The sequence below is a fragment of the Pan troglodytes genome, chromosome 13, assembly GCF_028858775.2.
Source record: "Pan troglodytes isolate AG18354 chromosome 13, NHGRI_mPanTro3-v2.0_pri, whole genome shotgun sequence".
Taxonomy (NCBI): domain Eukaryota; kingdom Metazoa; phylum Chordata; class Mammalia; order Primates; family Hominidae; genus Pan; species Pan troglodytes.
In genome coordinates, this window is record NC_072411.2 from 142,761,953 (window position 1) to 142,783,936 (window position 21,984).

At 54.6% G+C, this 21,984-nt stretch overlaps 1 protein-coding gene across 50 annotated transcripts in view; it reads right to left on the bottom strand.

The window, feature by feature from the left end:
- The window catches only part of ANKMY1 (ankyrin repeat and MYND domain containing 1), a 95,545-nt gene that overhangs the window by 25,382 nt on the left and 48,179 nt on the right, over positions 1-21,984 (bottom strand). For 21 of the 50 annotated variants that reach the window (XR_010149970.1, XM_063790979.1, XM_054679649.2 and 18 more), the window contains 6 exons: positions 18,960-19,097; positions 18,018-18,158; positions 15,549-15,656; positions 13,765-13,896; positions 6,632-6,745; positions 6,138-6,303 (listed from right to left, as the gene is read on the bottom strand). Coding sequence is in view for 48 of the 50 variants with exons in the window: in XM_063790979.1 (XP_063647049.1) it covers positions 6,138-6,303; positions 6,632-6,745; positions 13,765-13,896; positions 15,549-15,656; positions 18,018-18,158; positions 18,960-19,097 (799 nt within the window). In the remaining 2 variants the exon portion in view is untranslated. Of the gene's footprint in view, positions 1-3,731; positions 3,962-6,137; positions 6,304-6,631; positions 6,746-13,764; positions 13,897-15,548; positions 15,657-18,017; positions 18,159-18,959; positions 19,098-21,984 lie in introns of those variants that run through there. The other 29 variants (XR_010149971.1, XM_063790973.1, XM_054679652.2 and 26 more) reach the window with 3 other exon arrangements.

A 21,984-nucleotide genomic window follows, 5' to 3' on the forward strand; every position in this document is an offset into this window, starting at 1 on the left:
CTGTGATTTTCTTGGTGGGTTAGGGTGTGTTTATCAGTGGAGGCTGTGGCAAGGTTGTGTGCTAGGGCCTGGGATGCCAGGTAGGCCAATCTTCAGGCCCCAGAGGTGGCAAGGGTGGGGTAGGCATGCCTATCTTTGTGCCCCAGAGTGGTGTACACTGGCACTTGTGTTGGCAACTACTGGCAGGTCAGTTCTTAGGGCTCCAAATGGCTTGTTTAGAATGCCAGCAGTGGCTGCAATGGAGTAGGTGGGCAGGCAAATTCTTGGATCCCTGGGCAGCTGAGCTGGCACGGCATGGGCAATGGCAATACCAATGGCATGAAAATTCTCTGGGTCCCAAACAGTGTGTACTGATGTTGGTGGCTGTGATGAGTTGGGTGGATCAGTCTCCAGGCCTGCAAGTGGTGCTGGCAGGTAGGTGCCAGCTGAGGTGGTGGTAGCAGGGAGGTTAGGTCCAACCTCAGGCCCCCAGGAGGAGTGCTCTGTCTTGAAGCCAGGCTGGGTGGGCTTGTGCTCAGGCCCCCCACTGGTGAAAGTAGGCACCAGCTGTGGTGGGTGGGCATGGAGTGATCTTCAGGCAGGTGGAATGCTCAGGTGAGAGACGGTAGTATCCACGCTGAGGCTCTGCTACTGGAGAGGGTGGGGCCAACTTTGGTGGCCACAGCCTGGACCAGTGGTGGAAAATGCATGTCTCCTTCATGCTCCAGCATCACTGGGTCTCACCCCTGCCACCCTGACTGCATCAGCCCATGCCCAGCTCACAACCAAGTCCCAGAAGCAACTCAAGCCCCACTTACATCCCTGTCTCAGATCACAGCAGTGCTCACTTCCCAGCCCCAGCCACTGCCACTCAGGCCTTGCTCACTTCCTAGCCCCTACTGTGGGAGCATACCTGGCTTGCTCCCAGCAGTGACAGCTTGAGATTCCATAATACTCCACAGTCCCAGGGCCACTGGGTCCCAGGACAGCATGTAGTTTTCCAGAGGCTAATTTTGAAAATGGTGACTTGCTGAGGCCACTTAGGTCTCAGAAAGGGTGTGGAACCCAGTGCAACCTTCCTTCCTGGAGCTCTTCCATCCCACAGTCTCCTGGAAGCTTCCTATATTCGCTTCAAGAGTTGGGAGTGTCAAGGGGTTGTCTTGCCAGGATTGCATGATTCCATGGTGAGGAAGTGGGCCATTAGAAATCTCCTACTTGTGGGTGGCAAGCCACCCAGGTGCCGAGGCAAGAGACAGAGGGCACAAGCTGTTCCAGTGTAATAAAACATATAAAATAACAAGAATTATACTAGATACAGATCACAGATATGATTATATATAAATATCATTAATCATTACTTGGTAGTAATTACTCTTTATTCCAATATTGTAATAATCCTCGCTCTACAATCATAACCTAGAAAAAACGAGGCCATACAGAGATAGGAGCTGAGGGGACATGGTGAGAAGTGACCAGAAGACAAGTGTGAGTCTTCTGTTATGCCCGGAAAGGGCCACCAGAGGGCTCCTTGGTCTAGCGGTAACACCAGTGTCTGGGAAGACGCCCGTTACCAAGCGGACCGTGGTCCAGCGGTAGTGTCAGTGCCAAGGAAAAGTACCCACTACTTAACAGACCGGGAAAGGTAAAGGGAGTCTCCTTTCCCCGGAGGAGTTTAGAGAAGACTCTACTCCACCACCTCTTGTGGAGGGCCTGACTGATGTCAGGCCCGCCCACAGTTATCCGGAGGCCTAACCGTCTCCCTGTGATGCTGTGCTTCAGTGGTCACGCTCCTGGTCCACTTTCATGTTCCACCCTGTACACCTGGCTCTGCCTTCTAGATAGCAGTAGCAGAATTACTGAAAGTATTAAAAGTCTCTGAAATGCAGAAATAATGGCGTAAGCTGTCTCTCCTCTCTCTCTCCACCTCGGCTGCCAAACAGGGAAGGGTCCCCTGTCCAGTGGACACATAACCCATGTGACCTTACCTATCATTGGAGATGGCTCACACTCCTTACCCTGCCCCCTTGTCTTGTATCCAATAAATAACAGCACAGTCTGGCATTCAGGGATGCTACCGGTCTCTGCGTCTTGGTGGTAGTTGTCCCTCGGGCCCAGCTGTCTTTTATCTTTTTGTCTTGTGTCTTTATTTCTACAATCTCCTGTCTCCACACATGGGGAGAAAAACTCACAGACCCTGTAGGGCTGGCCCCTACACCTACTCACCTCTTCCCTATATTGGGAATTCACTCCTGATGCCCAGCCGAACCCAGCCAGAGAGGCTGCCTCTCCTCCTCCTTCCCCACTTTTGGTGTTCCCTGTCACTTCTCTGTTGAGTTCCAGCATTCTCTCTTGGATAATGTACTTTGAGTGTGACTGTCTGTACACTGCTCTGGTTCTACTAAGTGGAAGAAGTGGGCATGAAATGCTTATCAGCCATCTTGACCACCCTCCAACCAATTTCTTCTGATGAGATGCCGGCTAGCTGTTAATCTTACTGGGATTCCCTTGTAAATTTTGAGTTATTTTTCTCTTGCTGCTTTCAATGTTTTCTCCTTGTCTTTGACTTTCAGTATTTTAACTCTGATGTGTCTGTTTTACAAATCTCTGTTTTATCCTACTTGAAACTCCATTAAGCTTCCTAGATAGATAAATTATTTTTAAATATGTTTAGAAAGTTTTTATCTATCATTTCTCCAAATATTTTTCCTGCTTCTTTCTCTCTCACCTCTGCTTCTGGTACTCTAATTAGATAGATAGATAGATAGATAGATAGATAGATAGATAGATAGATAGATAGATGTGCTTGATGGTGTCCACTTTCCCCTGATGATCTCTTCATTTCTCATCATTCTTTTTTCTCTCTTAGTCTCCCACTTTTCTCTGAGGACATGTTCATTTTCCTTCATTCTTCTCCCTTGGGGCTGGATATTACTATCTGTTTGCTTATTTGGTTAATGACCAGCTGGGTTAATTGTGTGAAATCCATTTCTCCCCTGCATTATAAAGCTTCTGAGGTTCCTTCTCATGGAAGGCAGCCTTGGGTTTGTTCACAGTGACCCTAAGGTGACAGTGGTTTGGACAAGGATCTCTTTGACTGTCTCCTTCCATGACCAAACGCTCCTGTTTAGTTCTGATAATTGCTGGCTGATTGTTCATAATTTGCAACAGTGCCCTGGGGTATAAATGGCTTCCTAGACTGATCCAATTAGAATTCGATCAGGGCTCATTGAAGGGATAGTTCCAAAGGTCAGTATTGAAGATTGGTTCTGACCACAGGAGGGCTCTTCCCAGCTATCTTTCCTCATTTTTCTCTGGCATAATTTATAGTTAATACAAACCATGGTATATAATTGCTGGCAGATTATAGTTTCACCTATATTTCCAGTAAGTTTACCAATCTTCTTAATATTGCCCATCATAACCTCCAGTAATTCTGAGTGCACCACTTCCTGGTCATCTTGGAAGCTGAGGATAAGAATGGAGCCGCCACCTCCTCGCCATCTTGGAAGCTGAGCATAAGAATGGAGCCGCCACCTCCTGGCCATCTTGGAAGCACACTAAGTCTGAAGCAACAGGAACTTCGCCTCAGCAACAGGTAGCTGGGGGCAGGATGAGAATTATTGACATCCATGCCCTCTTCTACTGTGTTCTTGGCTGTACCGGTCTGGAATAGAGTTTCTGCCTCCCTGAGCTGGGAGGGTGAAAAGGAAGGTAGACCTTGGTTTAATACCACAGACATTCTCTGTTCTTACTGAATTTTAAAAGATTTTATTGAATAAATGTTTCTTTGTATGCTGTGTGCTCTTTAGATCAGTCCTTGGGGTGTGTGAGACTTGTTATGACCACAGGAAGGCTTCTCCTGTCTCTCTTTTCTTAGTTTTCTCTAGCAATTAGCCATTCTGTAGTTTAGTCTGTTACTCCAGCGAATTTACCAATCTCCTTCCAAATGCCTCTCAACATTAGGCTTGAAACTGTCTTTGCTCTGTTAAAAATGAAATCGGTTTCTTTGTGATGAGGTGTGAAGCTCACTGTTTTATGGTGTGTCTCTCCCCTGGGCAAAATCACTGAGCCAAGGCTGTGGAGCTGGGGGTCGGGACAATGGGATACTTCTCCATAAGTGACACCTCCGTTTTAGGACCTAGTCTCTGATGGAAAGGAGGAGGCAGTAGACGTGGGTCTGCCTCTCCCTGCCTGGTCCTCCGCTCATGGGCCAGTACAAGCCTGATTGGAACCCCAGTATCCTCAGGGGTGTCATGCCCAAGGCAGAGCCTGTATCCCCCAAGTGGGGCTCTACACAAATGGAGGCCTCACCTTGCAGGAACCCTGGCCAGGAAGTAGCCTCAGCAAAGGTGCGTTCATGTGTGCTGGTGGGCGAGCCAGGTGGGGAGGTTTATGTTTGTGTCGAGGGGAGGTTAGTATGTGTGTGTTGGGGGGGACATATGGGAGTGGCTTGTGGCTGTGTGCATGTGTAAGGCATGGGTGGCAGTGGATGAGTTGGTGAGGGCTGGGGTTGGATGGGGCAGGTGTTGGGGGTGGGGGGGGTTAATGCATGGGTGGGCACATGTGTGACGGCACATAAGTGAGTTTGGGAGGTGGGTGTGGGGTGTCCGTATGTGTGTGGAGATGTATGCAGATTGTGGTTGGGTGGGATGCGGGGAAGCAGTGTGCTGTGTGGGTGGGGACAGGCACGTGTGTGGGTAGGTGTGCAGACAGCTGTGGGGGTGGAGCTGAGGGGGGTGTGCGGGCGGCTGTGGGGGTGGAGCTGAGGGTTTCAGGGCGTGTGTCCTGAGGAGTGTGCAAGCGTGTGGGTGGGCCTGTGGCTGCTAAATATTTGTGGGGACATAAGCATGCCATGTAGTTTGGATGTGTGTCCCCTCCAAATCTCATGTTGAACTGTGGGCCCCCCTGTGGGAGGTGGGGCCTGGTAGGAGGTGACTAGATCGTGGGGATGGATCCCTCATGAGTAGCTTAGTGCCATCCCCTTGGGGACGAGTGAGTTCTCAGTTAGTTCACATGAGAGCTGGGGGTTTAGAAGAGCCTGGGACACCCCCGCCTTCTCTCTCTCCCTCTCTCTCTTGCCATGTGATGGACAGGCTCCCCTTCGCCCTCCACTGGGAGTGGAAGCTCCCTGAGGTCTCTCCAGAAGCAGATGCTGGTACCGCACTTCCTGTGCAGCCTGCAGAACCACAAGCCTATTAAACCTCTTTTCTAATTACCCAGTCTCAGGTGTTCCTTTACAGCAACGCAAACGGACTAACAGCACGTGGAAGTGTGTGGGGCGGAGCACTGTGTGCTGGGAAGGCACCTGGGGTGTTGCTCAGTGGGGGACTGTGTGGGGCTGCAGGAGGCTACTGCATGCTGAGGACTCGGTGTGGGGGCGGGATCAGCAGGTTCCGGTGTGTGTGTGCGCACACGTGTTAACACGTGACAGGTTTTTATGTGAGGAGAGGATGGGTGTGGGTATCAGTGTGTGTGGATGTGTAAGTGGGTCTGTGTGTGCGAGGTAGACAAGAGTAGGTAAATGTGAGGGTGGGAACATGAGGGGGTATGTGGGGGTGGGGGTGAGTAGGTGGGTGGGGATGTGGGGGTAGGGAGTGAGTATGTGGGGGTGGGGGTGACCAGGTGGGTGGGAGGTGGGTATGTGGGAGTGACTAGGTGGGTGGGGTTGAGTACGTGGGTGTGGGTACATGGGGGAGTAGATGTCAGTAGGTACTGCGTTTGTGGAGTGGGTGCATGTGGGGAGCTGGGGACATGTAGGGGTGTGCAGGACGCACCCTGTAGGGGTGTGACCATGCAGGGGAGCAGCACCCCAGGCCTCGGGCCCACAGTCCCTGTGCCGGATAGACTGGCACTCCTGACAGGGCTCCCGCAGCAGTGCCTAGTTCTCTCCTGGGCATGGGGCCCCTCTGACCTGGGCCCTGGCCCTAGGCCACCAACTCCTCTTCCCAGGGACATCTCCCCAGTCCAGACCCCACTTCTCAGTCTCTCCTGCACGAGCTCCTTGGACGATGGGACACAAAGGGGCCAAGCCGACGAGCCCAGCCCCAGGAAGGCCCCTCCAGAGCCCCAGGGGGTCCAGATCTCCAGGGATCACAGCCCCAGGCACGAGGCCGGAACCCCGCCCTGTGGAGCAGAGCAGAGCAGGGCCCACTGCTCACCTCTCTTGCACAGGTACAGCCACGTGGGGTCCCACTGGCTCTCCTTGGCAAAGACAGCCTGCCGTAGCTGCAAGCCCATGTACTCCAGGAGCTGCTTCCGCGCCAGGAACGTCTCGCGCTCTGCCGGCATCAGCGTGTGGAAGGGGCAGCGGGCAATCCTCCGGTCCTGCGGCACAGCACCAGGGTCACCACAGGGTCCCGGGCCCGCCCCTCACTGCTGGGGTGACTCTCGGTGATCGAGGGCCCCTGTCAGCTCTTGTGATGTATAACTGAGGACGAACCCAGACAGACACACAAAGCTGGGAGCACATACAGCCGCACCTGGCACGAGCTCAGCACTTTGGGGGGTTCACCTCTGCAGCCAAGGGGCTGCTCTGGGGGAGGCGCTAGGAACCTTGAGCCCAGCTTTGCCCCAGAGAAGATAATGCCCCAGCCGGGGGCCCTGCACGTGACCCACACTCCCCCTCCTTCCTCATGGGAGGCTCACCACCTACCTGGAAGAATCTGAAGTAGCCATAGTCCACGGCTGTGCCCACCGCCTCCTTTTCCCCCTGCCTGAGCATTACAGGCTTCAGGATGTCGGCCCCGTGACTGATGAGTCGGTCAATCTGTGGAGAACAGAACCAGGTCAAACACGCAAGGACACCCCGGCTACTGGGAGCAGCGGAAGCACCGCCTGAGAAGGGCCATGGTCACCTGCAGTCCCCACCAAGGCCACCCTTGCAGTGTGCGGGAATGCCCATGAGACAAATGGGGAGAGGGAGACGGAGACGGGGCTGACCTCATGGACAAGGAGTTGGGGCTGAGCCTCGCCCTAATGATGTCACAGCGAAGTCAAGGCTAGGCCACGCCTCGGGGAGCCCTCCCTGGCACCTGACTCCCAGCATCATAGAATCAATAGAGTCTGTGACATCCATTACAGTCCTGCTCCCCTCAGGCTGTCAGTGACATGAGGCAGACACCAGGCAGCTCTTGTTCTTCATCAGATCCCAACACGCCATGCAGCATGTTGCTCAACAAGACAGCGAGTGCACGCGTATGCTTGTATGTAGATGTGTGTGGGGCGGGGGGCCAGTGTGTGTGCATGCATGGGTATGTGTATGTGTGTTCATGGGTGGCTGGGTGTGAGTGTGCCTGCGTGTATGTGGGTGTGTGGATATGTGTGTGTGTGTGCATGTGTGGGGCTAGTGGGTGAGCGTGTGTGGATATGTGCATGCATGTTCATAGGCGGGTAGGTGTGCAGTATGTGTGCGTGCATGCGTGTCTGTGCATGAGTGGGGGCCAGTGTGTGTGCATGCATGAGTAAGGGCACGCATGTGTGTTTGTGAGTGAGTGCAAGTATGCCTGACAAATGTGTGAATGCATGCACCTGTGTGCATGTGTGCCTGACTTGTGGCAAATATACCACAGCAATGGTCTCTGGCTCAATAGGTACAACAATCCCATCCAAAGCAAATATCATCTAAAGAGGCTGCCCCACCTGACATGGGAGGAGGCAAGTTCTATCAGGGGGCCTGGCAGGCTCAGGGCAGCCTGTGTGTGTGGATGGAAACCAGGCCATCATCTGTGGAAGGCTCACTGCTGTGTGCGTGCGTGCCTTGCTAGCCAAGTGCAAGCAGGGCCAGAAATCAGGGATACATGACTCCTCCAGTGAGATCCTCACACTCTGTGACATGCATAACACACATTCCACACAAACACAGGAGCCCTGCATTCTCAGCAACACATGAGCACAACGCCTCGGGCATGGCACCAGGCGCAGTGCGGGACGGTGGAGTGGCCAATGCCACCAACACCAGTGGCCAGCCTGGCCTGAACGGCTGACTCCCTGGCACGTGGGGGCATGGGTGGAGTTTATACAGATTCCTCAAGGCCAAGTGAGGCCAGGCAAGGCCTACGCCAGGCAGAGGAGGAGGCTGCTTTCCACTGCTCCTGAGGATGGAGCCAGCCAGATCCACCCATGAGACCCCCATCATCTTCACTCTCCTTCCTGCAGAAGCCATGATAACTTGCCAAAAGTTCCACGAGTCGGTTCCCTGCTGGACATCCCTCTGAGGCCCCACCACCTCATCAAATCTTTTTCAGGAAAAGGTGGGCAGATGGTTGGTAAGCGAGGGCTGGGTACAGGCTGCCACAGGGGTGTGGTGATGGACAGGTGGTGGACGACGGATCGACCTTTCCCTGCCCAATGTTGCTGGGGGACTTGCCAGCCCACCCCCACCCCCCAAGTCTTGTCTACGTAGGGCACCCAGGCCTCACTCAGTCCTGGCACCGGGACGGCTTCTCTGGACAGCTCTGCCAGGGCAGTGATGCAGCCACCTACCCCACCCCACCCCCAGGCTCCCAGGACTGGCTACTCGGCAGCACCTGGGATTCACCTCTTAGTCTCACCCTGCTGGGCACCTTCTCCCCTCTGGCCCAACATCCCAGCAAAGCCTCTGCCCAAACATCATTCCTGGGAACCTCTGCATCCCCACAGCTCCCACGTCTCCACAGACCCTTCCACACTGACCCCAACCCCTGGGAGTCACTGGGGACAGCCAGCCCCAGCAGGGTATGCAGTGTGTGCTTTGGCCTGAGGCTTTCTCGCCCCAGGTCCCATGTCCTCACCCCTTCCTCCCCCACCACAGCCCCTCCCCATCTGCTGACCTGCCCGTCGCTCACCAGGAGTGTCTTCCCACCCTGGCCCTGGCTGCCCGGAGTGACCACCTCATCCACGGTGAGAACTGAGATACACTTTGCTGTCCCAGTGCTATACCATTCACTCACCAACGCTCTCCTCCAGACCCTCCCCTCCCAAGCCCCCACATCTGAACTATGACATCACTGCCTCTGCCCCTCACTCACCAACGCTCTCCTCCAGACCCTCACCTCCCAAGCCCCCGCATCTGAACTATGACATCATTGCCCCCGCCCTACACCCCCAGGCACCCTGCCCCACCTCCACAGCCCAATGACCCCGTCCCCCTGCTGAGGCTCCCCAGGCATGCCCTCGGCTGCAGCTGGATGAGCTGGCCACTCCATCCCCAGAGCCCGCCTCTCCAGTGGCCCTGTCCTCCACACCTCTTTAGACCCCAGCGGCATCAGCACACTCTAGAAACCAGCCCTGCCGAGGGGCTCTGCCTCTGAGACCACAAACCCTGCTGAACAGCACCGGGAGGGAAGGCTGGGACCTTTCCGGTAAGAGGAAGGGGCGGCCTGAGGCTGACCAGCCCAGCGTGTGTCTCTGAGGAGTTTCTCAGGATCAGTGGGCTTGAACATGGATCCTTCAGTGGGATTTGCTCTGCTCTCAAATTAGGGAAATTTGGGGCCCCATATCTCAGCAGAGGCTGCCCAGTGAGAGGAGCTAGAAATGTTCGTGAGAAGATGATTTTGTCCCCCTGGAGGGGACTTTCTGAAGGTCTCCTGGCTGATGAAAGCTCCTTTCTGCAGTGGCTTTTCTCCAGACACTGCTAACCCATGTTCTGGCAGCCCCTTCCTTGGCCGTTCAAAGACAAATGTGGAACCCATGCCTGGTGCTGCAGCCATCCAAATGGCGGGGCCCAGGGAGTCAGGGGGGCCCAGGGTCAAGGTTCGAGCTTCACGCGTTCATTTCTGGGACAATCTTTAGAAAGTTTAGTGTGAGAATATTCAGGAGGCCTGGTGACCCCAGACCCTGAACGAGCTCCACCTCAGGCCTGTGCGTCCCACGAGCTCACCATGGGCCGAGGCCAAGAACAGCAGCCAAGGATAAAGGAGAAGAGGACTGAAAACGCCGAAGCCATGTGTGGTGGGTTCACCTGGGTCCCCTAAAAAGGTAAGTTGAAGTCCTAACCCCCGGGATCTGTGAACGTGACTTTATTTGGACATAGGGTCATTGCAGACGATCAAAGTAACATGAGGTCCTTAGGGTGGTACCTGGTCCAATATGACCACTGTCTTTTAAGAAGGGACTTTTGGCTGCAGAGACAGACATGCATGCAGGCAGAGCACCATGAGCTGAGGAGGGCAGAGGTGGCCATCAAGCCCCCAGAAGCCACAGCGAGGTCTGCACCAGGGTCGCAACCCTGCAACACCTCGATCGCGGCCTCCATCCTCCAGGACCAGAGCCAGCTCACTTCTGTGGCTTCAGCCACCCAGGCTATGGTCTGCTGCAGCAGCCACAGGAGTGCCCAGAGGAAGAGCCCCTGAAACAAGGTTCTGCCACAGCCTGAACAGCAAGACGTGGTGGGAGATGGGGGCTTCGCCAGGACCCAGGCAGCCCAGGCCTCTAGCAGAAGGGTCCTGCAGCACCATCGTTTACGTATACCCCCAAGCCAGGGCACCCCTAGGGTTTCAGGGACTCTCTGGACTCAGATCCCATGAAAGCATCATAGAGAAAAGCACCAGATTCTCCAGGAGGCTACGGAAAAGTATTCGTGAAAGGTCCTAGCTGAAACTATAAAACTCTTAGAAGAAAACACAGGAAGAAGCTTCATGACGTTTCTTGGCTATGACACCAAAGGCAAAGGCAACAAAACAAAAAATAGACAAGCTGGACTTCATGAAAATTAAAAACTTTTGTATATCAAAATATTTATAAATTACATACCCGATAAGGGATTAACATCTAGAATAGATAGAAATGTCCTAAAACTCAATAATAATAAAAAAAAAGATTCAAAAATTGCCAAAGGAGTTGAATAGACATTTCTCCAAATAAGATATATAAATGGCCAATAAGCACATGAAAAGATGTCCAACATCACTAATCATTAGGGAAATACAAATCAAAACCACAATGAGAAGGCCAGGTGCGGTGACTCACGCCTGTAATCCCAGCACTTCGGGAGGCCAAGACAGGTGGATCGCTTGAGGCCAGGAGTTCGAGACCAGCCTGGCCAACATGGCGAAACCCCATCTCTACTAAAAATACAAAAATTGGCTGGGTGTGGTGGTGGGCGCCTGTAATCCCAACAAGAATCACTTGAACCCGGGAGGCAGAGGTTGCAGTGAGCAGAGATCACATCACTGCACTCCTGCCTGGGCGACAGAGTGAGACTCTGTTACACACACACACACACACACACACACACAATAAAATACCATCTCACATCCATTAGGATGGCTACTATCAAAAAAACAGAAGATAACAAGTCTTGGTGATAGTCTGGAGTGACTGGAACTCTGTGCACTGTTGGTGAGAACATGAAACAGTGCAGCTGCCATGGAAACAGTATGGAGATTCTTCAAAACATTAAACGTATGGCCAGGCGCGGTGGCTCAGGCCTGTAATCCCAGCACTTTGGGAGGCCGAGGCAGGCGGATCACCTGAGGTCAGGATATCAAGACCAGCCTGACCAACATAGTGAAATCCCGTCTCTACTAAAAATATAAAAATCAGCCGGGTGTGGTGGCGCACACCTGTAATCCTAGCTACTCGGAAGGGTGAGGCAGGAGGATTGCTTGAACCTGAGAGGCAGAGGTTGCAATGAGCTGAGATCACACCTCTGCACTCCAGCCTGGGCAACAGAGTGAGACTCTGACTCAAAAAAAAAAAAAAGAATTAAACGTAGAATGATTATACCATAGGACCCAGCCATCCCACTTCCAGGCAAGTTCCCAGAAGAACTGAAAGCAGACTCTTGAAGAGAAACGTGTCCATTGGCTGAGGGGGAGGGCAGGGGAGACAGAGACAGACAGGGCCAGAGTTGGGGGCATGGTCAGGTACTCAGAAGTGGTGAGTCTAGGTGAGGGCTCAGGGTGTCCTTGTACTGCTTTCAACTTTTCTGTGAGTCTGAAAAGAATTAAATTAGTAAATAAACAAACAGTAATGAAATAAAGAAGTCGAAGCCCAGTCAGCTGATTTCAGGTCTGGGGTGAGAATATACGTGGTGTGTAGGGATCACCTGGATGCCCCAGAAAGCCAGGCAGGCGTCAGGGCCAGGATCACGGCAAAGGACCAGGAATCAGCTCACAGCACACAACAGTCAGAGATGAGACCATTTAAGGGAGGTTTAAAAAAAGGAGCCCTTCCCCTTCCTAAATATCTAGTGGAAGCAGACAGCATGGTTAGGGTTGGCAGCACTACCAGGTTCCCTAACCCCGGATGAGGCACTGGGGAGCCTGCTAACCCCGGACAACATGCTGGGGAGCCCCCTAACCCTGGATGAGGCGCTGGGGAGCCCCCTAACCCTGGACGAGGTGCTGGGGAGCCCCCAACCCTGGACAAGTCACTGGGAAGCCCTCTAACCCCGGATGAGGCGCTGGGAGCCCCCAACCCCGGACGAAGCACTATTCTGTATGTTCAAGGCACATTCAGCGTCCACACACAACAACGCTGCCCCCTGAGCTGCCTCTCCCGTCTCGCATCCTTTCTCTATTTACTCAGACTTAGATGAACAAGAGACTGGTCATCAATCCTGGGCCCTATGAAGCTCTGAAAGAACATTAGGGGGCCCCTCCCAGCCCCCAGGTCCAGAAATGGTGCCGACTACCCACACACACTGTTTCATTCCATCCTCTGCCACCTATGGAAAACTGACTTCTGCGTCCTCACTTAGTCTATCCAGACAGAACAGGGTCTTAGGAAGAAGGACAGGAGCCTTAAAATCAGATCTGGAAACAGCATCTCAAGATAAGTCTCAGTTCTTTTAAGTAAAGCTACCCTTTTGTGACATCAAACAACCTTCCAGATGCCTGAGTCTCGCCCCCCCTTCCAGACGCCTGAGTCTCGCCCCCCTCCTCCTTCCCCCTTTTTCTCCCTCAGACAGGTAAGAACCAAAGTGTGTACCAAGATGGATTGAGGAAAGCAAGGTTGTGGGTGGTGCCCAGAGCGGGCACAGGAAGGGCTGGCATGGGCGGAGGGCAGCAGGCAGTAGGGCACAGAGGGAGGCCCTGCCTGAGCCGAAGCCACTGAGAGTTTCCCAGAGCCACATGGGAGGGACACTCCAGGGACGTGCCTAGGGCTCAGGACAGAAGGTGTCTCCAGCGCGGGCAGGATTTCCCGAGTGTGAGCTTCCACCTAAGAAAGCCGCTCCCTGTGGGCCAGGAGACAATGCCCCAAACCCCCGCCCAGCAGCTGCGTGGACCACTGAGAAAGCCAGAATTGTGCAGCTGGACCAAGGTGAGGTCTATGTCTATCCTGAATCCTGTTTTCACTGAGACAAACTTCAGGGAACTTTTTTGTCTGGTCTGCTGAGTGGATTTGCCACTTCATATTTTTTAAGGCCTGTAAAATACTAAAAGCGACAATATTTTGTCCTTTCTCCACTATTTAGACCACCAAGGCTTGGAGAACACAGAACAAATGACCCACCGCCCACCAGGAATGACAGCCAGGCAGAGAAGTCCATGAGGACCCCACCCCCAGACCCCACATTCCCCATGCTCAGGGCCAGCCCACCTCACACTCCTCCCTCCCCCCACCCAGGGCCACCCCAACCTCCCGCCCCCCTCACCAGGGCTACCCAGCCCTCACACCCCTACCACCAGGGCCACCCAGCCCTTATACCCCTCACCCAGGGCCACCCACTCCCCTCCCCGCTCATCAGGGCCACCCAGCCCTCACACCCCTCACTCAGGGCCACCCAGCCCTTATACCCCTCACTCAGGGCCACCCCACCCTCAAACCCCCTCACCAGGGCCACCCCAGCCTCCTGCCCCTCACCAGGGCCAGCTTGCTGTCCATGTTCCTCTGGTGCTCGTAGGTCAGGTCACAGGCAACACACAGGGCACTGCTCAAGCCTTTGGTCAGGGGCAGGTTGGGGTCAGCTCCCTGGGTCAGGAGCTCCTTCACAACCTGAACATACACAGACAGTCTCATCAGTGGCCACCATGTCACTTCCCCTGACAGAGGGGAAGGCCCCAGGGCTGGGCCACTCCAGAACTAACCCCTGAAAGCAGGGGCTTCACGGAGGCCACCGCTGGCCCTTCCCATGGATCCTACCCACAGTGGGTCCCGCTGCTGGCCTGTCCCACAGAGGATGATGCTGGGCGGGGAGGGGTCCCATGGCTGGTCTGTTAGGGAGGAGCTGGAACTCCACCCAGGTGGGCCAGTTCCAGCACTTTCTCTGTCCCCTGACAAAATGGGGATTCTCCAGCGTGGTTCCCAGCTCCCACCTTGCTCTTCAGCCCCAGACAGAGCCAAGCCCAGGGGCCAGTCCCAGCACAGGGTTAGGAGCACATTTGCCTGGTACCCAGGCTATCTGCCTCTGCACCGGGGCACCAGTGTCACTGTGACCACTCGGCCAGGCACAGAAAGAGGCACACCTCCCTTCTCCCTACTGTGTGCCCAGCCACCAGCTCAGATTCCACCCAGGAAGAAGGACAGCCGTGGCCAGACACGGGTCCTTAGTGTTTGGCTCTCACAAGCTTCTGCCCCTCAGAACAAAGCTCTCTTCCCTCCACACCCCTGCCTCTAACAGGGCCTAGCCCTGAGCAGGGGCCCCACATGACTTATTGAATGGATGACTCCAGGCAGGAGAGAAGAAAGCAGGGAGCAGAGATGCTGGCCTCTGCAGAAGCACCTGGAAGCCCCATTCTACGTCAGCTTTCACAAATTCTATGAATGCCGTCAGCTTTTGCAGACCTCTGCTGAAATGTCACCTCATCTGAGGAGCATTTCATGCCACCCTGCTAAAGTAGCCTGCCTTCCCGTCATTCTCCATCCCCTCACCAAGCTTTATTTTCTTCGTAATACTTGTCATTTCCTGAAATTGTGTTACATACTAGTTTATGGCCTGGCTCCTCCAATGAGAATATAAGATCCTTGAGAGCAGAGACTGTTTAATTCAACACCTAGTGCCTAGAATGGTGCCTGCCAGGTACGCAGCAGATGCTCAGTAAATAACAGTTAAATGATAGATGGATGAATGAACGAATGAATGGGTGGATGGTAGATCCTTCCAACTGGGTGAATGAAGGATGATGATGTCTAGGTAGGTGGGTGGGTGGGTGGGTGGGTGGATGGATGGATGGATGGACGGATGGATGGACAGACGGATGGGTGAATAGGTGAATGAATGGATGGGTGAACGGTTGAGTGGATAGGTAGTTGGGTTGATACATGAGTGACTGGTTAAAAGGATGGATGTATAGATGGATGGATGAGAGGATGAATAAGTGGGTGGGTAGTTGGGTGGAAGGATGGATGAATGGATGAGTGGAGGGTAGATGGATGGGTGAGTAGATGGATAAGTGGATGAGAAGTTGGGTGGACAGGTGGATGGATGGATGGAAGAATGGGTGGATGGGTAGACAGGTGAGTGGAAGAGTGAGTGAATGGGTAGTTGGGTGGATAGATGGGTGGGTGAGTGGATGGGTGGATGGATGGATGGATGGATGGATGGATAAATGGCCAACAACTTCAAATCCCAATGACGGACTGGTGGGGTGGGCACTGGAGATGGAAACACATAGGTGCACAGGTCTGTGGGTACAGAACATGCTCACCAGCTCATTCCCACTGGCAATGGACAGGGAGAGCGGGGAGTGGCCACTCCACAGCAGGTTAGGATTTGCTCCGTGGGATAGAAGGAGCCGGACTATGTCCCTGGCACACTGGGTGGGGAGAAATGACAGGTTAGAGAGGCACCCCCACCCATAAGCAGCACCTGATGGTAGTCATTAATTTAAATGCCATGAAATCAAGGTAGTCACTCAACGGCTACTTCCTGCCAACCATTACCTTGCCTGACACAAGGTGTTCAAAATTGTGGATGCATAGATGGATAGGTGAATGGGTTGGGAGGTGGATGGATCTTCAAATGGAGAAGATATTTTCTAAGCATTCATCACTTCCAAATGAAAAGTAGGAGGACATTGATGCATAAGTTGATTTAAAGTTTGTTTTCAGAGGACAAGGGACAGTCCAGACCACATGACCACGTGGCAGGTCCTGGCATACAGCAGGTGTGACTGGAGAAGCACCTCCTCCACCAGGGCTCAGTGATCGTAGAGGACGGCCTGAGTGTAAAGAGCCCCACCCTCGGCTGGTGGAGCACTCTCTGCACCAGGAGGGCAGCCCCGTCCATGCCTCCCTGCCCTCCTCCCCCATCCATGCCCTCCCTGCCTCCCTGCCTCCTCCCCTGTCCCTGCCCTTTGTGCCTCCCTGTCCTCCTCCCCGGTCCCTGTCCTCCCTTCCTATCTCCCTGCTCTCCTTCCCCATTCTTGCCCTCCCTGCCTCCCTGTCCCCCTGCTTCCCTGCCTCCTTGCCCTTGCCTTCCCATCCTTGCCCTCCCTGCCCTCCTCCCCTAGTCCGTGCCCTCCCTGCCCTCCTCCCCAGTCCTTGCCCTCCCTGCCCTCCTCCCCAGTCCGTGCCCTCCCTGCCTCCCTGCCCTTCTCCCCACATCCTTGCCCTTCCTGCCTCCCTGCCTCCTGCCCTCCTCCCCCGTCCCTGCCCTTCCCGCCTCCCTGACTCCTCCCCGGGAACCCCTCTGTTTTCCTGTTCATTCTCTCATCCTTGCTCCCCTGTCAGAACGTCCCATTGTGCAATCCTCAGCTGCTCCCTTCTCTTCCTCCTCTTCTCCCAGAAGTGTTCACTAGGACCTGACCTCTGCAACTCCTCCTCCCCCACTGCAGGGACTCTTCTCTGGCCCAGCTCCCTATCCCAGTGCTCTGCTGGGACTGTGCCCCTCAGATGCGGCAGACCCTGTGTCTGGCTGGCCCAACCACCATGCACACTCCCCTTTCCCGCAGTCTTGCTGGCCAGGCCAAGAAGGTGCCCACAGAAGTCTGCTGAGGGGCTCCTGGGAAAGGGACCCCTTTCCCCTCCCTTCTGGGATACAGATGTGATGGCTGGACTGCTGCAGCCGTCACGCCCGCAGCACTGAAGTTCCACCTGCCAGTCTGTCCTGTACCCAATGATAGTGTCACATTCAGTGTCTCCTTTTATTTCCCCACAACTTTCCCAATCTGTCATCAGGACACAAGTGTGCGAACAGAAAGCCCTGTGTTCACTGCCCAGGCCTCGTCCTTCACGGTGGGGGCCTTGACCAGCCGCCTTCTTGGAGCCTCACTGTTCATTCCTAACATGAGTTCCTGCCACCCTTCAGGTGGTCTAGTCAGGGCAGAGCGCCTGGCCCCAAGAAGACCCAACAGACCTGCTCCTTCTCCCTACCCTCCAAGGAGGCTCTGACCAGACAGGGATGTTCTGAAGCAGGGAGGCCTGTCAGTGCCCCCACCTCCCCACCTCCCTGTCTGCCCATCCCCATCCCAGTGTCACCCGCATGCCCACTAGCACACATGGCACTCCCGCACACTCATCCTCACGCTCATGTCAGGACCACACAAGTTACCACCTTGCTGAAGGCCCAGGATCATTAATTTCATTTGTAAGTGGGTAAACTGAGGCTCGGTGTGCCATGTGCTCCGTGGCCAACTGGCTTGGGCTGCATCTGCTGCCACACGGCAAAGCTGAGACTTGGCCTCAGTTTCCCCGCATCCACCCCAGCCGCTGGGCATCCTCGGAGTGGTTCCCACACCCAATTTGGTAGGAATTAACCCCCGAGGCAGGCAGGAGGCAGCGGCCACAGGGCCAGCGGGGCACCACCCAGGGCTCTGGAAGATAAGACCAACCCTGGGGTCCTGAGTCAGAGACACATGAGGATGACAGAGGAGGGTCAGCAGCACCAGACGGTCACAGCCCAGGCCAGAGGCTCCCAAACACGTCTGACCAGGCCCTGTGGTAAGAAGTAGACTTCATGCCGCCACCCAGGCCCCGTGCGCAGGCGTGCGTGTGTGCGTGTGAGTGGGAAATCCCGTCCTCCCGCCTTGCCTTGCTTCCCTCCCCATCCTTCCAAGCTCCCTGGCTTCTGCCTAAGACTCAGCATGAGAACACATGCTTCCGGGGGCACAAGGCCCTGGAAGGTGGCCCCACCGCTGGGCAGCCCTGTGCCCCCGCCAGGCCCTGGCTGCCCTCACCTTGTTGTCGTCCTCCCGCTCGCAGGCCACGTGCAGAGCCGTCCTGCCCCCCTCCTCGGGGAGGGCTGTGTCCGTGCTGTAGTAGGCTTGAGGAGGGCCTGGCTCGTTGCTGAGCTTCAGACTTGAGGGCAGCAGGTCCAGCTGTGTAAAACGGAGGGCTCCGCCAGCGCCCACGGACCTGCCGTGTGCCCACGGGAAGGCAAACGGAGCAAGGGAGCTTCCTCCCCAGCCTGCAGGTCTGGAGTCTCACCCTGCGAAACCCTCTTGAAGGTGGATGCCTGACTTTGTTCAAGCCTCTCCCCTGCATGCCTGTCTCTGAGACACCCCAACATCCACAGGGGTCAGAGCCATTCTGTGCCCTCCCCTCCCAGGTCCCCCACGCGGTGGGTGAGCTGCGCACACCACGTCCAGCATGTTCGTGCGCTCAGTGGCTCCTGCTGTGTGCTGGCGACTGAAAGCCTCAGAGCTCCTGCCCTCAAGGGGCTCAACCCCTTGTGGAGGAAGGAAGACATGGCCTCGCGGCCCATGACTGGGGGTCTTTTGGAGCTTGGCAGGGCCTGGTGGGACAGGATGGCTTCGGCCTGGAGGAGGCCCTGGGGACATGGAACTGGCCTCTGTCTGCAATTATGAACCTTCGGAAAGGCGTGAGATGGAGTTACCTGCAAAATGTCCGCATGGGGACCCCCATGCCCTGTGGACTGCCTGAATAATCAAGTTCTTAACTCATTTCAATCAACCATTTTTGCCTCTTGATATCAAAACAAGCCCACTGGCTAAGGTTCTCATCTGGACGGGTTGTTTCTGTGCAGGATCTCCACTGCCCGGGCCCCAAGCCAGGAGGTCCATCATGCTCGGCAAGCACAGGCTAGGCAGAGTGTGTGAATCCATCCAGGCACACCTGGCCAAGGCCCCATACCCCTACCCAGGTCGCGAGGCACACACCTTGCCGGGCTTGTAAGTGTCCTCGTCGGATGCCTTGGCGTCCACATCGGTGATGGCATGCAACAGCAGCTCCACAATCTGTACCCCCTCCTCCCCAGGAAGGGCGGCAGCAATGTGGAGTGGTGTCAGGGTGCGCAGCTGCAGAGGAAACACCGGGGCGGGCAGTGAGGCACATGCTCGTAGGGAGAGACAGGTGAGGTACCTGAGGGACCCAAATGCCAGGGAAATGGCTGAGACTCCAAGGGCACCATTCTCAGCCTCACCTGCCCCACAACGTGCAGGCTACTGGTCCCTGAAGGCAGTATGGGCAAAGCTCCCAACACGCTGAGCAAGACATACATGTTGCTTCCAATGCCTAATATGCCTCTGTCTGCCAGGGCCACAGATAGGAAGGCCCACCCTGAACCAGTGTGATTTTAAGCCACTGTCCACAACTTCCTCTAAGAAAAGCCCCTCCCTGCCCTGCCAGGCCCACCACATTAACAGCCATGCAGCTCCTGAGTGGCCTCCCGACTCCAGCCCCTGACCTGTCCATTCTCCACTCACAGTGTCCCCAGCCATCAGCTGACAGCATCCATAGAGGCCACCGCTGTGCAGCAGTGACGCAGAGGTGTTCACAGGGGCCCTGGCCTCTGGAGGCAGCCCTGCCGTCCTAAGGGAGAGCCCGGCTGAGAATGGACAGTGGGCTTTGGGTCAAGAGATGCTCCCCAGTCCCTTAAAGACCAGCCTCGCTCCAACAGGAAAGAGAAAAGAACCCAGGAGGGACCCCTGAGAGGGAGACAGGTGAGCCTGGATGGTGGGAAGAGCCACCAGCATGAGGACCAGCCACAGGAACTTGGGGAGAGCAGCCGGGTGTGCCCATGCATGCCCATCCACCAGTGACCAAGGGACATGGCACCTGAGGCGGAGGGCAGGGCAGGTTCCAGGCAGCTGCTGACTCCCAGGAGGAGCAGTACTCTCCCAGCTTGACAGCAGCCCCTGGGACCTCCACACAGCCCAACACCCACAGCCTCAAGCATGACCAGGGCCAGCAGCGTCCACACCCAGCAGAGGCATGCAGTGAGAGGAGAGAAAAGAGAATATAATGCAGGCATCGCCTGATGGTGGGGAGGCCGGTGCTGCAGGCGACAATCTACTGACCCCAGAGGGACGCAGACCCAAGCAGGCAAGTGGAGAATGGGCAGCCCGCTGCTCCATGGTAACCACAGCCCAGGCCACCAGGAGGCGCACAGGGCCATGCATCTACGACAGTCAGCCGGAGGCCACACCCTCCTTACGTGTTATGTCACCCCTAAAACAGCAGCAGCAACAGCAACAACTGAGCTAATAACAGAACCAACCCAGCTGAGGGGTGAATCAGGAAATGATTAAGCTGAGGAAATTCCCCAAAACAGCAGAAGCACAAAGACATATAAAGCACTCCAAAACAAAATCAGGGGACATGAGAGAGAGAGCTGGGGTTCTAACGTCTCTCAGGTAGGAGCTCCAGGCCAGTAGGGAGAGCACAATAGAGAGAAATACTAGAGAAATAATGCAAGAAAACTTCACAGACCCACAGCTCTGACCCAGTGCTAAGGTGACTTAATAAGGAGGGAGGGAATTAACCCTTACATAGACACAGGAGGCAGGGGGGCATCACACTTCTCATTAAGTCCCACGAGTCCCAGAAGGACAGAAGACAGTGAGACAGGACCTTCCACGGTCTAAGGGAAAACAGTTTGGAACCCAGAATTCTGTATCTAGCTAATCTATTATTCAATCAAGAGGGTAACATGCTGACATTTTCAGTAACATGAGGGCTCAGTTTCCCACCACGGATCCTCTCCATGAGGATGTCCAATGACACTCTGCAGAGAGCACAGAAAGAATCCAAGAGGAAGCTGCAAGGTGCAAAATGCATTGAAGAGCAAAGAAACCCCTGGAATACTGCCAGGTCCAGGTGAGACTGGCAGTTAGAGTGGGACTTGAAGCCACAACTGCGTAGCATGGTGGAGGGAGGCAACCCCGAGAGTCCCATTCCTCCTGGGAGTCAGCAGCTGCCTGGAACCTGCCCTGCCCTCTGCCTCAGATGCCCCAGCCATCTCCCTGGGTTACCAGTGGATGGGCATGCATGGGCATGGGCACTGGGACTTGTGTCTGCCACAGTGCTGACGTTCTGCTCTTGCTGGTCTTCAGACCTGGCAGAAGGTGTCAATCAAGATGAACTGCTCTTGTGAGAGACAGGGCCAGAAGTTAAAACTATTCAATCCCTCTAGGCCCAGAGACGATCGTAAAAGAGGTGAGCACATGAGATTGCAAGGGGCAATTCTGAGGGATAAAACTAGTTCAGAGTTTTTCTATAAATTAAACATTAATATCAAAAGTACATGGTTACAAGGCCAGTGTCTGGGCCGCAGTGTCAAAATAATAGGGTTTTCTTCAAGATCTGATTTGCTCTTTAATAGAAAATTGTTGGCTGGACGCGGTATCTCACACCTGTGATCCCAGCACTTTGGGAGGCCAAGGTGGGCGGATCACTAGGTCAGGAGTTCAAGACCAGCCTAGCCAACATGGTGAAACCTCGCCTCTACTAAAAATACAAAAATTAGCTGGGTGTGGCGGCAGGCGCCTGTAATCCCAGCTACTCAGGAGGCTGGGGCAGGAAAATCACTTGAACCCAGGAGGCGGAGGCTGCAGTGAGCTGAGATTTTGCCACTGCACTCCAGCTTGGGCAACAGAGCGAGACTCAGTCTCAAAAAAAAAGAAAAAGAAAACTGTAAAAGGTTATAAACGTTTTATGGAAGTCTTACCTTATGATGTTTAAACTGACTAAAATAGACTCGTTTACAAGGTTTTATTAAAATTAGCTTTAACATTCATAATACAAGGGTAAAATTTGTTTTTCTCTTTTCAACAAAATTTTTGTAGAACATTAATAAAAGATAATTTTTTTTGAGACTCAGTCTCACACCATTGCCCAGGCTGGAGTGCAGTGGCACAATCTCGACTCACTGCAAGCTCCTCCTCCCAGGTTCACACCATTCTC